At 32.0% G+C, this 16,558-nt stretch overlaps 1 protein-coding gene across 1 annotated transcript in view; it reads right to left on the bottom strand.

Annotated features, from left to right (window-relative positions):
* SYCP2 (synaptonemal complex protein 2) overlaps positions 1–16,558 on the bottom strand; it is a 74,858-nt gene that overhangs the window by 4,575 nt on the left and 53,725 nt on the right. The window contains exons 24-36 of the mRNA XM_032605381.1: positions 15,242–15,369; positions 14,412–14,448; positions 12,188–12,258; positions 12,031–12,088; positions 11,491–11,546; positions 11,017–11,074; positions 10,330–10,498; positions 8,340–8,377; positions 7,701–7,865; positions 6,242–6,437; positions 4,807–5,006; positions 813–903; positions 401–553 (exon numbers count right to left, since the gene is read on the bottom strand). Coding sequence (XP_032461272.1) covers positions 401–553; positions 813–903; positions 4,807–5,006; positions 6,242–6,437; positions 7,701–7,865; positions 8,340–8,377; positions 10,330–10,498; positions 11,017–11,074; positions 11,491–11,546; positions 12,031–12,088; positions 12,188–12,258; positions 14,412–14,448; positions 15,242–15,369 — 1,420 coding nt within the window. The remainder of the gene's footprint in view (positions 1–400; positions 554–812; positions 904–4,806; positions 5,007–6,241; positions 6,438–7,700; positions 7,866–8,339; positions 8,378–10,329; positions 10,499–11,016; positions 11,075–11,490; positions 11,547–12,030; positions 12,089–12,187; positions 12,259–14,411; positions 14,449–15,241; positions 15,370–16,558) is intronic.

Raw genomic sequence — 16,558 nt, 5'->3', positions numbered from 1 at the left:
TGACTTAACTAAAAAAACCTTCTAGCATGGGAATTAAGGCAGAAACAGTAACATTAAAATAGAACATACTTGGACTGATTTTTTAAAAAAAACTAGTTCTTAACTACTACATTATTAACCCAAGTATTTAGGGACACACTCATCTATCAGTAAATTCATACTCTAGTAAAACTTGTCTGTGGTAATCAGTGATAGAATGATAAGGGAGATTTATGAGTAAAAAGACCCCTACTATAACATTATTCAGGTAAAGTGAACTTTGTGATAAAGCATTATCCTTCTTGGATTTATACAAAGTTATCTTTACAAAGGAATTTGTTTTGTGAGTAGAACCACTCAAGATCTAAGAAACCATTTTCAAAAATAAATGCATTTTGACATAGGCATTTGCTCTACCTACCTTTCCAAGTGTGATGATCTGCACCTTCTCCTTTAGACACTTTCTTGGGAAGCAAGTTTGCTCTTTCTTCTTCTTCTTCCAATTCTGCTTCGCCAGGATTACTTAGATTGTCTTCTATGTACATTCGTTTGCGACTAAGATGTTGTGTAGGGCCTTAGAAACAGTTAAAAAGTAATTAACAGTGCTACAATCTTAATTACAAATACCTAATATATACTTGCTTTTATAAAAAAGGCCTTTGTTTCCATTATCTGTATAGTTTTAGGTAACTGTGCATTAAATTCTATTGTACTTACTTTCATTTTAACATTAACTAAATTGACTTAAAATATATAATTTCCTCAGATGAAATTTTACAGCAGTATTTTGGTGATTAACATGTTTTTTAAAAAGCAAGTCTTTGACTACAAACCTGATACATGAGTGGAGTCATAGGACATGCCACACCATATTTTCCCTCTTCCTTCACTAGACATGGATAATGGAGACGCTGAATGACTTTCCTAAAGTATGTATCAGAAATAGGAAAAAAATTCTGTTATTACTCTTGGATTCACCTTTGACCATCTTTCTCAAACTCTAAAGACAGTAAATTGCAAATGCTATCAATTCTTTTTTTCAGATTATTTTGTTTCTATACCTTTTTATGTCTCACACTACCGTGCATTTTTACCTAAATTCTTATGTTAACCTCAATCTTAAATTACAGCAATAGTTTTGAGCTGGCTTTTTTAAACTACTCCTACTTTTCAGTTCTTCCTTATTAGGATTTTGATTTCTTTATTTGAGTCAGGAAATGGGAAGCCATAGAAAAGAAAAGTCTAAACTAGTTCTTTCAAGCTGTATCTTTAAGCCGTATCTTTGTCCTCTAACCTTATGTCTTACTGTTTCAATACACAAGTTTGTTGTTACAGTCACATTAGTCTTTTTCCTGTCTTATGAAAATGCATGTCCACTTCCGGTAGCCTTTCTATACTTAGGTTACTGCTGCTTCTCCAGTCAGTCTGTATATATACCAACCTATCCACTTAGGTCCAGGTCAAAACCCAGCCCACTCCAAGCTGTACAATTCTACCTTAACATTCTGTATTTTATAGGTTATTAAAATATTTTTGTTGATGGACTGGTGGACTTCTATAGTGGAAAAAAGCTCACCCAAATTCCTGTATGATCATGAAACCAGAAAGTCCTAATTATAAATATGTCAGTGGTTTAGCAGTGATAGCCTATTTAAGACCATCTCATTTCACAAATTTCAACTCTTTTTCTATGATCAAACCATCCTACATATTTTAAATATCACATTTTCAGATAATAACCGTTGAAAAATACTAAATTATTATAACTATTATTAAAGGCCCGCAATCTGATTCTTATAAGAACCAACTTAGTATAAGGAAAGCTTGATGGATACACTACCATATATACCCCTCTTTTGCTTCAAATATGATTTTCATATGTGGAGGTTCAATTTCCATAAATTTTTTTCTGAACTGTAACTGCCTACATCTGAATAGCTGTTGCAATTTTTGTATTTCCTGTATAAGTACACTCCTCCCTCAGTATCTGCGGGGCGGATTCAGTTCCAGGACCCCTTACAAATATCGAAATCCACTGATGCTACCGTCCCATATATAAAATAGTGATCCACAGTTGGCTGGGTCCACAGGTGTGGAACCGATGGATATGGAGGGCCAACTGTGCCACAGAATTTATACTGTTTCTATTCACAATAGTATTATTCTTAACTGGGCCATGAATGAACAAGACACACAGAAACCCAAAGGAAGTTAGAAAACTAAAGTAAGAAAAACACAACAACATTAAACCAAACTACTTAAATTTTGAGGGAGTAACTCATTCCCTACTAAAACTCAACACCCATTCATAACTGAAAAAAAGGCACTTGAACAATTGGAACATTAATCTGATAACAAGTATCTACCAAAAACTATCGATAAGCATGCATGCTAGCATGGTATCTATTTAGCACTGCTCTATAGGTCATAGTAACCTTAAAACTGAAAAGACCATGCAGTATAAGGACTGGAAGAGGAAATGCAAAAATTACCATAAAAAACAGTTTATGATTATCTATATTCAAAATACAAGAGAATCTAGGCAGGCGATTATGAATTTGCCAAGGGTGTGGGGACATATAAAAATCAATAGTGTTTCTACACAAAAGCAAAACGTTAAAAATCCAGAAAACAATTGTTTTAAAGTTTTTTTTTTTTACATACAGTAAAGAAAAAGGCCCATGAAACACTGCAGAAGTACAACTTCCTTTGTGGAAGATTTGACACAACTTTGTTGGAAATAAGACCAAAAAGTAGAAAAATGAAATATGTCGATGAGAAATCTCAGTAACGATACTGGGAAATGGCAATTCTTCCCTTAGACAAACTAATTCTAAATTTTATTGGACGAGTATAGGGCCAAGAGAATTTAGAAGCAGAATGAGATGAGGGTGAGGATGGGGGTGATGAAACCCCTGTAAGCATAAAACTACACTAATTGAAGCAATGTTGTATAAGCTCAAAGATAGGCACTGTTCTATATTCTACTGGCCAAACAGCTGACCCATGTGGTTGCCAAGGCTGTGACCAAACTGGCATCACAAATGATGGAGAAAGGAGGGGTATCCAATGCATGATATTGCACTAATTCACTATCCATATGCAAAGAGGAAGCCTAGGAAGATGGAAAACCTCAAAGTTAAAACTAACATTTGTACAAGAAACGAAAATACTTTTATGACAATAACTGAGGGAAGGATTTCTTGAAGAACCAAAGATTGGTAAATTTCATTACATCATGTTTTGATTTAACTAAGTGAAAGACCGCTACATACTAGAAAAAGAACGTCTGCATTGTATATAACCAATAAAGAATTAATCTCCAGAATACAGTAAGAATTCCTACAAATTTATAGGAAAAATCAAACTATGCAATTTAAAAATTAGAAAAAACACAGTTTACAAAGTGGCCAAAAAATATGAAAATACTCACTGATGCTGTTAATCTGAAAAATGCAAATTAAAGTCAGACACACTTTACACTCATCAGATGGGCAAAAAAACTGTAGAAAAAGGGGCACTATCACATAGCACTGTTGGAGAGTGTAAGCTGGTACAACTAATTTATATAGCAAATTTCCAATGCCTAATTAAGAGTCAACAGTAAATGGGAAACACAATGTCTCCTGTAAATGTCCAACCAATGAATATGTTACAATTAAAATTCCATCTAGCACAGATAGTATCAAAGTAGGTGGGTGGGGATGACCTAAGGTGTTGAGATTTGCAAGATGGGATACTAAAGGGAGAAAGGATTCAAGGAAAGGAGGGATGACAGAGCAATACTGAGAAAGGACCATGGGATGATGGTCTAGTGGGAAATGGTTTCAAATTGTGGTCTGTAGAAATTAAGAGTCTTGCAAAGGTGCTTTTGGGGGGTTATCAGAGAGGGAGGGAGGTGTGTAGGCGACAGTTTAGACCCATCTGCTTTAAAGAGCATAACTGCATTTTTATTTTTATGTTTGGCACACTGAAGGTTTCATATAAGATTCTGTTTGGCAATCAGTTCTGTAGCTTTATCACTACTTCAAAATTCTCCAAATTAAGCCTTCTATACAGGCCAAGCCAAGGAGGTGAGGTGGGTTTTGTAAACTGGTACCAAAGTACAAACAACTTAAAAAAAAAAAAAAAAAGCAGAATTCAAACTACAAACTACTCCTCATAGACATTGTATTTTTATCTACACTCCCTCACTTTGACCCATAATTGATTCCTTTCTCTAATACCTTTTTAAAAGACTTTTGAGCATATGTACATATTTTATTAATAAATGGTACATATAATAAATGAGCAGCAGAATAAAGACTTTTTCAATATACCATTACGTTAATATTCATGCCATTTAACTATTAAAGTTCCTTTACAAATCTGTAAAGCAAATGCTATAGTCATACTGTTTTCAACTATATTCTTTGTCAGTTTGCTTTGCCAACTTGTGATTTAGTAACTAAAAGGTTACAGACTTCGAGTTATGGTGAAACCGGAAAGAAGCGCCTGTGTTGCAGGAATAAGCCTGTTCCAATCTAGGAAATGTAGTTCTGACATGTAGACAAATAAGTAGTACCTCTTTGCAAGTGATTGTTCCTATCACAGAATTCTTACCAGTACTCTGTACTTCTCATACCACTACATCTTTCTCTTGTGTGTATCAGTCTGTTAGTTCACTGAGGCTGTTTTACTTATCGGTAGGTTCCTTCTCTCCCCCAGACCAAACTCAAAACCTTAAATAGAGAAGCACTGTACATCTGATTAAGATTAGAGGCAAATGATTTACTCCCTTCAGGTATATCTAATAAAGGAAAATACATATATACATTATTTCCTTACCGAAAAGAATGATCGTGGAATTGGTGAGCAACTTTCTCTTGTACATAGTGAATTCTTCTCACTGTTCTTGGGTGACTTTACTGGACTTCCAACTCCACTGTTTAAGGATTCAGGTGATGAAATTTTTGGATAAGGTGATACTGATTTTGTTATACAGCCATAGTCCTGAGTAAAATCCCTTTCTGTTATTTTCTCTATACCTACATTGCCTCACAAAACACAAACAAAAAGATGGCAGGTGTTAATCACTGACATCTTTAGAAATAGTATTATTAAATTCTAAAAAATACAGTAATTTATCAAATCCTCAAATCTTAGCTGTATTTAGAAAGGATAAATGTTCAATAAATCAAGATAAAATTAAGTGTAAAATATTTTTATAAGACTTTGAATAATATTAATGTCTCAATTTAAAACAAAATTGTAACTATAAGAACTTTCAAAACATTTTCAAACACAAATATCTGTAGTATGGGCTGCACTATAATGATCAACCTAATTATTATCTTGAGTAATTTTGACACCAGTACTGATATATATATTAAGGTCACAGAACTTTATGGTTAGAAATGGCTTGGGAAATCATCTGGTCTACCTCCTTTATATATAGATGAGAAAATTCATGGCTGAAATAAGTCTTAGTATAAATGAATTCTCAGACAGTTTTCAAATCAAATCAGGGCATGTGCATCTGTCTTCTAAGTGTGTGCTTATCTGAGATGACAGTGGTCCCAAGCATTATGAAAATATTCTAGAAAAGAACAAAGTAGCTACTTTAGAGGAAATGTACATTAACTGGTGTTGAATGGTCTTGAATTTTAGCTAAAATGACAGACACTTAGAAATGCTTTAAAATATTCATAAAGGGAAATGAAAAATATACTAAAAGTAGAAACTTATAGTTTCTATACTGGAAAAATATATACATATGACAGCGCTCCAAAGAATAAATTTTCTCTTTCCCAATTATTTTTAAATAAAAGCAAAACTTCAATTGTTTATGAAGATAATCCACTACAGCTCCAAAGATTGACCATGATATTCCTTGGAGAATTCTGTCAATGAAATGTAAAAATGAGAAAATAGAAATCCCCATCATTATTTCCCTCTTATTAAATGTATTTTGAGCTAAAAACATAAGTGTTTATCAAGCTTTCACATTATAATTTGTAAGTATACATTAAATATTTTCTATATTGAAGCATTTGGTCTTTAACTTCCTAACATGTAAAACTTCAGTGTCATAGTAATATTGTTCCCAAGTCTACTTAGCAAAGACCAAGTTACTAGCATTAACTAGTTTAAAAATGAAGTTTTGACTACTGAAAATCTTAAAACATATCCCTCAAAGTTAGTCTTCAAATTGTATTTTCACATAATTAGTTATAAAAGAAAGTTACTGAACATTCAACTAAAAGAAAAAAATGATACTGACATCTCATTACTTCTATAGATGACGGACTCCCAGATAAAGTTACAGGAGATAGATCAAGGTTATTATCTCTTATAGTATCTTTCAGTAGAGGTGAGTTTTTCCATTCTTTTGATACATCCTCTTGAGTTTCGGCAGTGAAGGGATTCTGCTGTTTCTTTGGCAGTTTCATGGTTTTGCGTCTGGAATGGATCTTCTCCTAAATGTATTGATATCTTTCAGTTATACTCGAATACAAATAACTTATACTGGGACACATAAAACAATTTAATTAAATTACACTGAATTATTAAATGCCTTGTATCACTACATACAGGCATAACAGGGGCCTCAACATGAGTAGTGAAAGACCTTCTAATACACAAGAAAGCATATGACAAATTCACAGGAAAATATTATAGACTATAATAAATATCCTAATAGATACAAATAAAATGCTATAACGGTTCAAAAAAGATGATTTCCAGTTTAGGGAAACCAGAAGGAATTCCCCGATTTCATGGTACTCAACATGCTCAGGAGTTTGTAAAAGAAGATGGCAAGGGAACATACTGAGAGTATGGAGGACGACTGATATGAGCAAAGGTAGCGAGAAGCACAGCTCTTGTTTGGCAGTCACAGGTTATTCTATTTGACTGGTACAGTTCTGTGTATATACTGGGCAAGTGAGAAAATAAGCTTGGAAAGGTATTTCGATGTTTTGAATGTCTATTTGGAGATTTTCAGGGTTTTCCTTTGAAGAAGGTAAGATGAGAGGTGGCTTGGTAAGATTTACCTAATTATTTGCATAGTAAATTAAAGTAGGAAGCGATAAGAAAATGTGGAGGTAAGTTATGAAGTCCTTAAGTTCTTCCAGGTAAGAGATAACAGAGGGCGATGGAGGTTTAATGATTTAAAATGAGAACAAAAAAACAAAAAATAAAAAAAAACAAAACAGAACAAAAAATAATAATAATAAAATGAGAACAGTGTAATGATCAGAGACCTGCCAGACTCTTTTGAGTTCAAATCTTTTTTTTTTTTTTTTTTAACCTTTTCCTAGCTGTGTGGCCTTGGGTAAGTTCCTTCATCTCTCTAGAAGTCAGGGGTGAACAGAGGTGGGGCAGGGTATGGAAAGAACCTCAGATCCAATATTTTTGCTTTCATTCAAGAAAAAGATCCACAGCTTCCCAACAGTCTGTAGTTTCTTGAAGCATAATTTTGGAAAGACCAAGTACTTCTCTAATTCAAAGATATTAAAGTTATAATTTTACTAGAGTCAAACATCTCTTTTGTAACAATAATGCCAACTTATTATAAATTTTAACATTATATTGCCTAAGGATCAATTTTTAGAATTGTTATATGTTTTCTCATATAAAAAGAAGTGACAAGATAAATCTGACATTCTTACAAAATATATTCTATATTTAATATTTTAAAAGGCTTTTAGAAACTATTAATCTGAATTGTATCTATTTACCTTTACTTTCTCTTTAAATGAATGTGAAAATTCTTGTTCACTCTCTGATTCTGAATTTGAGAGATCTTTATAATTTTTTTTGGTTTCTGCGGCTCGTCGTGGAAGTCTCATTCTCCCCTCTGGAACTGTCTCATCTACCTTTTTGGTGATGTTTTTGTTGGATGTCTTTAGGAGAAAAATTCCTGAATATATTAGATCAATATTTTGAGATACAAGCTATTTGCTACAAAATTGGCACTGTGACAAGATCTGTATATTTGTAGGAATAAAAAGATTCCTGATTAATACTTTTAAAATGACTGGATTTTATCTTTCCATTTCAAATATATCTTTATCACCTTTTTATCCTTATCATTAAAGCTCTGTGAGGCCTGATATGTATTACATAACTAAAGTAAGAGAGAGAGAAAGGAAAAGATATCAAAAATACCTACAACCACAGAATAAAATAGACTTAAAACAAGTCAACATGATTCAAAAAGGCAGAAGGTAGAAGTAAGTGTGCAAAGCTTGGAACAATTATAGAAAACAAGGAACTGATAACAAGGATAAATTTATGAGGGGACAAATGATATTTTTTCATTACAAGGAGAAAAATAATTTTAAAGGGATGTTTGAACACAGACTTCCTGGTTTTACCATTTTAGATCTTGGCTGTCCCCTTTCCAAAGATGGTCCTGCAATTCAAGAAAATAAGGTTAAATTTTTCAAATAGATAAGAACTGCCATTAAAATTTGTTAGAATACTTCTGCATGTAAGTTAAAATCATAAAAACAATAAGAATATACCTTTAAACTCATTCAAAATTTTAAGTTTCAAGATAAGACTAAACTGACATTGATACATTTTACAGTATAGTTTGGTACAACATGAATTACCAATTTCCATTCTCCTTTATTTTATAGTATGCACTTTTAAACATACAAGAGAATATGTAACATACATTATAAAGTTACACCCATGAATCTACTATTCCACTATGAACCAGATTATGAATAATACTGAATCTACTTTGTGTACTCCCTCTTACACGATCCTCCATATCCCCTCTGCCAAAAGGTCATCGCTATCCTGAAATCTGTTTCTTAGTCACTTGCTCTTAAAGTTTTACTTCACAGATATATATCCCTAGACAATATAATGAACTTTATAAAACTGTATCACATTATATGAAATATTCTATGATTTGGTTTATTTTTCACCCATCATTATGTTTCTAAGATTTACCCATATTATTAAGAGTTGCTTCAGTCCCTATTCCCTTTTTTGCATTTCCAGGACAATTTCCTCTTTCTAAATATTCACTGAAGCCTAAGAACTGGGCTTATCCCAGCCAAGGAAATAATAATGAATTGGGATTATCCAAGGTCTTCCTGGCAATAAACCAGCTCGTACATATTGGCTCACTGTCATTCAACCATAAAAACAAAACAATTCACTCAGAAGTGTTCTATTTTAAGAGTATTTACTGACTTCAGTATTCTAACCTTTAATAACTTCCCATGTCATAAATGTCTTTACTTATACATCTTCCTACTAGACTATAAGGTCCCTGAGAGTATGTGAATCTTATCATGTTTCTCCTTGGCTTATAACACACTGCTTCAAAGTCCACACACTGTGACTAGACCCAGCCATATTTTTCAACATTCTGCCACAAGTCTGATCTACATTCCAACTACCCCGATACTGCACTTCCTAAGTACACTATGCTATTTCCTACTGTCTCTTATATATATGATAATCCTATTACTTCTCTTCCTCATGTGTATGATTGAACTCTCATCTGTTTTCAAGATTCAGCCTCATTTCTAAACACACGCCAAAGTTCATTTCCTATTTCCTCTATTTTTACTTCTTTTTAAGCCATCGTTCCCTCCCCCAACTCCCACAGGTCACTAACAATTATTTTTATCCTGAAAGAAAATAAAAACTGATTCCTTAAAACAAATATAAAAGCTCAGAGTTATGTTACCTTCTTTTAAAAATGGAATATATAAAATCTCTGTGGTTTAGTAAACACTGAAATTTATCTAAGCTATGAAAATGGCCATTATGTCTAGCCAAAAATGCATACCTCAAACTCTTGTCCAGCTACTTCAAGAAGCAGAAGACTTATGCTGGGAAAACATTTTATAAAAGATTTTGGCAAAAATATTTCTGTACGAAAATTGTTTTCCTTTCAATAAATGTTTATTGCATCTATGTGAATTCCTAAAAAGCAGGGAGCGGGGTGTTGTCCAAGCTTTGATTTTGTTTACAGTGCTGGGGTCATAAGTACTTAGTACATGACTCACAGTAATTAGCCAAATAACTGAATAGTAGGCCATGAGTAGAGAAATGATGAGAGTGTGTCATGAACTAAAGATTATGATAAGCCATATTTTGTGTCCCTGAAGATTCCAATAAAAAAGAAATTTAAATATAACCATATTACCAAAAATAAGAAAACAAAAACCGCTGTAGCATTTTGGTATATTTACTTTCATACTTTTGTTCCTATTCAAAAGAGTATGTAATTATAAACACTATCTACATAACAAAAACACATTTATCAACCAACAAAGTGTTTCATACAGTTGAAACGGTAAAATCATTTACAGATTTCTCTAAAAAGTGATTTCTTACTTGATTTCCCACTTTTATGTTTCTTCACATTTTTATTTCTGCTGTAGTCTATTAGCTGTGGTTTTGATTTTGGTTCTCTTAGCCAGCTAATATCGGTCTTGCTGTCATCATATTTGTATTCTGTGTCACTATCACTAAAGAGATTTTTCTTTTTGTGATTAGTTACAGTCTATAAAAACAAAAAAACACAATCCTTGTAATAGATGAAGGAATCTGGCTTATTATATGTCATACAAAGGAAGTTAAACCAAAAAATAAAAAATAAAACCACCAAAAAACTCAGAAAAACTAACTTCTCATTTTTTTTTAGCACACTAAATCATCTATCTGGCATTAAGGACCTATCCAATAAAATCACTCAGAAACCCAGATCAGAGATTGAGATTTATATTTTGCTGTCAATGTTGTTGTTAATTAAAAGTTAAATCAAAACAGCTTACTTCCATAGAGACAAAACCTAATACCATTGAAGAGAGTAACTAAGGTTGTCATATTTTCTATTACTAGACGATTACAAATAGCTCAGACACTATAGGAAAAGTCAAAATAGGAACATGAATAATCTCCAGAGTAAAAAAAAAGTGATCCAAATATTTTTGTTTTTCAGTTCTGGGATAATCTTTGGCATTGAAAAATGAGTAAAAGAAATACTGATTTTAATAGACACATTAGGATATTATAACTTACTCTTTTATCTTTTGTTTTGAGAGAAGGTTCAAGTTCATCATGATTCCTTAAACCTAACCTTAAACAAAAATATGCATTAATTTAAATCTTAATTACTTGTTTTTTTAAGGTAGTATGCAACTGGAGAGTTAGACCTGGGTTTTCTGCCTTAACTCTTTTACTAAGTCCCTATATAAATGTGGCCAAGTCACTTATTCTCTCTGACCTCAGTTAATTATAAAGTAACAAGGTTAGATGAAAAGACTAGAAAAGACTAAGTCCTTTCAGCTTACAACTAATATCAAGTGTACAGAATCTGCAAATTAATTTTAGAAGTAAATGCTAAAATAATAGAATAATAGTAGTTATGACAGCATTTTTATTCTCTCTTTTGATATGTTAAAATGTCAAACTGGGAGGAAATATTTAAGAAAAAGAACAACTGAGAAAACTGTATTTTAAACTGATCCATCTAATTATAATAAAAATACCTACAATGTCACTGAACTATCCAGGCGGGTTTCTCTAGCTGTAGTCTGAAATTCTTGGATCTACATTTTGAATAAGCATTAAAAAAATTTTTAGTGTTAAAAGAAGGTAAACAACAATTAAAAGAAATTAACATAAAAATCTTGTTTCTATAACTTCATGTAAGATGTGACAATAAAATTAATCTTACTAAAATGTTTTTATATTTAAGAAGAAAGCTAATAATATAAACTATAATAAAAACAAAATAAGATTAAATCTGTTGCATCAGTAAAGAAAGTGAATTTCTTGTTGCCCCAGTTACTCATTTTTCTCTACTTCAGTCCAAAAGATTTGAAAGAAAACCAAAAATACCTAGGTTGGTACCAAATAAATTTTGAAGAATTTAATAATATATGTTAAAATATTTTAAAGCATATCTATAAGAGGATGGAAATTAGAAAACATGCTCTAATAACTGCATGGTAAATATAAAATAAATACTGAATAACTAAATACAAAATTTAGTATTTTGTACAAAACACAAAATTCTGATTTCTAGCTTACCCCAAGTTTTATAATAGGCTCATCAGCTCCATTCAAATTAAAATTGTAAACATCATTCCTGTAAAAATGAAGAGAAATATTAACTTCATTATAAACAAATACATTTATTGTCTTCAAATATGAAGAAAACTTTTAAGATTTATGAAAAATTACTTACAATGGGCATTCAGCAGTAACATTAACAAAAGTAGTCTTCAATTGTCTATAACTTTTTTTCTGAACCTTTTCCTAAATACAGAAGAAATTTACATAAAACCATTCAAACTTGTACATCGCTTGTCAAACAAATAACAGATGCAACTAAATTTTCATATATTATCTAGTTGTGCTTCTACTAATATAAATTTTACATTTGTGAGTTTCTTTATAAACATCCACACTTCAAAAAAATTGAAGACTTAAGTGTTAACTGAGAACATAATAGAAATTATTGCAAATCAAATACAAACAATCCTTATATCTTTAATATTTATTGACATTACTGTACATAGGTAAATGACCTCACTGGTATTCTACAAGCTGAAGTTAGTGATTCTAGGATCACAAAACAATCATGCTTCTACTTTTTCCCCCCAGTATCTCATTTGCTTTAAACTGTTAAATAGAACAATTTCAGGAGAGGCTACGGTGTAAAATCTCATGTGAAAGAGACAAAATTGTATCAATCAATTAGTATTATTAGGGAAAGATGTGTGTACATTTATTCCTATAGCCCACTGCTCAAAGTATATTCAATCTGATCAAAAAGTAGGCAGAAAAGTTAAATAAAATTTTAACATACTTAAGTGTGTAATTATGTTATTAAAGTAATTTAACTATAATTAGTACACAAATATCACTGAATGATTGATTACTGATCAGAAATAATTAGAAGTCTAATTTAATATCTGGAAGTTGGAAATATTAAAACTAAAATATTCATTTTAGTTGTGATTCATCTTCAATTTTATTATTTCTTTTGGCTGTTTTATAATAAAATAGTTTACATTATTCCAAAAAGTTTATCCTTCAATATTTTACTCCTCTAATCACTGATCTGACTTGTTCTTTCCAAAATGATTTTTACCATTGTTTAGATACATTTGCTCAATTCATCTTTTGCATGCCAGTGTTTGCTAAGTATTACTGAAGATCCAAAAATGAGCAGATATTAAAGAAGATACAAAGGTCTTACTTATATAGGATACAAAGATGATTCTAAATAGTTGCATTCTAGTAGAAAACAGAAGAGAGAAAACAAGAACTGCAAAGTTAATAAAAAGGTACAAAGACATTATTATTATTGCACAGATTCAGAATTCTTGCCCATTTGGATTTTGAGTTAGGGCACCTTAGAAAGTTTTCATAAAGAAGGTAGACTCTGAAGCAAGGTTTGCAAGGAGGAATAAAGTTTTGACAAGGAGAAAAGAGGGTGAAAGAACCTGGCGACTCGCTTCGCAGTTCCTTCCAAAGGGGGAAGAAAAAGAATAAACACTTAGGAAAGACACTTCAGGGAATCTCAATTTATGTTTCAGCTAAATAAGACATGTCTAGGGAACTAATTTTAGGAAATAAGACAGACTTTTAAGAGGTCTAGGGAGCCAGCTTAAGTCTCCACTTAATTCAATAAGGAGGAGAGGAGATATGGGGATATATGTATACGTACAGCTGATTCACTCTGTTATAAAGCAGAAACTAACACACCGTTGTAAAGCAATTATACTCCAATAAAGATGTTAAAAACAAACAAAAAGCAACAGAGACCAAAGGATTCTCAATAAGAGAATGACATGATTGAAGCTGTGTGCTTTGGAAAGTAATAAAGCTAGTATTGAATGTAATGAATGGACTGGCACAGAGAAAATACTAGAGACAAAAAGAATTACATAAAGGATATTATAATAACCCAGGGATTAGAAATTAGAACTCAAAAAAATAGGAGTTGGCACAGGCAGGAGAGGGAAAACTCAAGAGGAACTTACAGAAGGTAAAGCTCAAAACTTGAAATTAACTGGAGATAACTGTGAGGAATAAATCAAAGATAACTGATATTTTAAGCCTGGATGAATAATAAATGTTTTTAACAAAAATATGGACTTCAGAATGATCTTATTGTCAAGAGAGATGGGATAAGTTAGGAAAAAAATGGTACTGAATCATGTACCAAAAAGTAAAAATATCACACATGTATGTAAAAGAAGCATTTTCTTTGAAAAGCAGAACAGAAGTTTAGGGGGCTTTTCTGAGTACGTGCCACTAATCTGGTCAGTTGTTTAATCCATTTTTCAATATGCTGAAAACATTAAATCTGCTTCCATCCTACTACTATTCTATTTTACTGTAAAGTCAAATATCATAGAGTTTGACTATACATTTGGTGTAGTGAAATACATGAAACTTACCTTACTGAGCTGTAGATCAGATTTGTTTGAAAAACCACTATAGAAAAGGTTTTGTCAAAATTAAAAAGGCAATTAAATGTCAGTAGAATGTTTTTCATAAAATCCATATTATATAAGGTAAAACATATTTGGATCACTAAGTCTACATTCAATATGCTACAAGTAACTGAAATGTGACAGTCCTAGTCTGATATTTTTGCAACTCCACACACAGTAAACAGCAATAAAAAAAACTTAAGTCTAAGTTGAATCATTTATGCAGCAGGAGGTGCCAGACAATTTAAATGAATGGTTCTGCCATGAGAGTAATTTTTTTCATGCCATATAGAGTCAGAATTAACTTAAACATGAATTAACTACCTGGAAGCCTATAAAGAGACATTTTGTAATAAAAGAAAACCTTCAGAAAGACCGCAAACAAGGAATACATATATACAATACAAAATAACTCATTTCAGGTCATTTAAATTTCATATTTTATTAAGCAATATATGTAAATATATTTAGTCTTACTCATCACTAGTCTCAGTAAATAACATTTCTAAAAAGTCTATATCCTAAAGATTTATTTCTGAAATGGTATGCTGTATCAATATGGTGCTCTTGATACTTTATAAAATGTAATCAGATACTAGAATGACTAATTTCAATTGTAGTTCCCTTTCTATATAATTTAAACAGATTCTATTTATAAAAGTAAATAAGTACCTGTGTTTTCTAATGGAAAGTTACATTATTTGGACATATGTTTAAAACTAACCTTAAAACTAGGTAAAATAATTTAGTTGTATCTCTCAGAAAAATATTCATTTCTAAATTTAAGAACATACCTGTCAATCAAAGACTCCTTTAATTTTCTTGTAGACTTTATGCCATCCTTTGGTTTGTATCTCTTATTAATTTGGCTTATCAAAGATTCTGCTGCATCAGTAAATCCTTTCCCTTTTGACTTTTCTCTCTGAAACAATTTGTTAGCTACTTAAAAACTCTACCAAGTTAACCTTCAAAGGAAAAAAAAGGCTAAAAAGAAAATTTAAGAAAAAAATCTGGTTCTATAAATAACTACAAAGAGAAATAAAAGGGGTCAGAAATTTTTTTTTTTAAAATTAGTAAGTTTGGACCTTGTTAGGCATTACAACAACTTAGGAAAAGTCTTTTAACATATAGAAATGTGCAGAGTGCTTTGCAGCTATTAAAAAAAGTTTCTATCCATGGGGGAAAAAATCATAAAAAACTGAAGGAAACCAAAAGTTGGTTCTTTGAAAAGATCAATAAAATTGATAAGCCTCTAGCCAAGTTCATTAAGAAAAAATACAGAAATGACCAGTATCAGAAATGAGAGGCTATCACTATGGATCACATGGATAAATCACAAGGATAATAAAAACATCTTCTGAACAACTCTCTGCTCATGAATTTGATAACCTAGAGTAAACAGACCAATTCCTTGAAAGACAAATTCTACTAAAACTCACACAGGGAGAAATAAATCATCTGAATAGGCCTAGTCTATTAAAGAAATTGAAACAATAATTAATACCTGCCAAAACAGAAAGCAACAGGCCCAGATGGGTTCACTGTTGAGTTTTATCAAACATTTAAGGAAGAATTATACAACTTTTCACAACCTTTCAGAAGACAGAAGCAGAGGGAGTACCTCCTAACTCACTGTATGAAACCAATATATCCTAATACCAAAATCAAAGGAATTACAAGAAAGGAAAGCTGTAGACTAATATTTCTTATAAACATAGATGCAAAAATCCTCAACAAAAAATTTAGCAAATTGAATACAATAACATATAAAAAGAATTATGTACCCACAACCAAGTGGAATTCCAGGTATGCAATGTTGATTCAACATCTGAAAATCAACTAATATAATCCAGGTTGGGCTTCCCTGGTGGCGCAGTGGTTGAGAGTCTGCCTGCCAATGCAGGGGACACGGGTTCGAGCCCTGGGTCTGGGAGGATCCCACATGCCGCGGAGCAACTAAGCCCGTGAGCCACAACTACTGAGCCTGCACGTCTGAAGCTTGTGCTCCACAACAAGAGAGGCCGCGACAGTGAGAGGCCCGTTCAGTGCGATGAGGAGTGGCCCGCTCGCCACAACTAGAGAAAGCCCTCGCACAGAAACGAAGACCCAAC

Source organism: Phocoena sinus, chromosome 15 (assembly GCF_008692025.1).
Source record: "Phocoena sinus isolate mPhoSin1 chromosome 15, mPhoSin1.pri, whole genome shotgun sequence".
Lineage (NCBI taxonomy): Eukaryota > Metazoa > Chordata > Mammalia > Artiodactyla > Phocoenidae > Phocoena > Phocoena sinus.
This window is presented reverse-complemented; position numbering and strand designations above follow the sequence as displayed.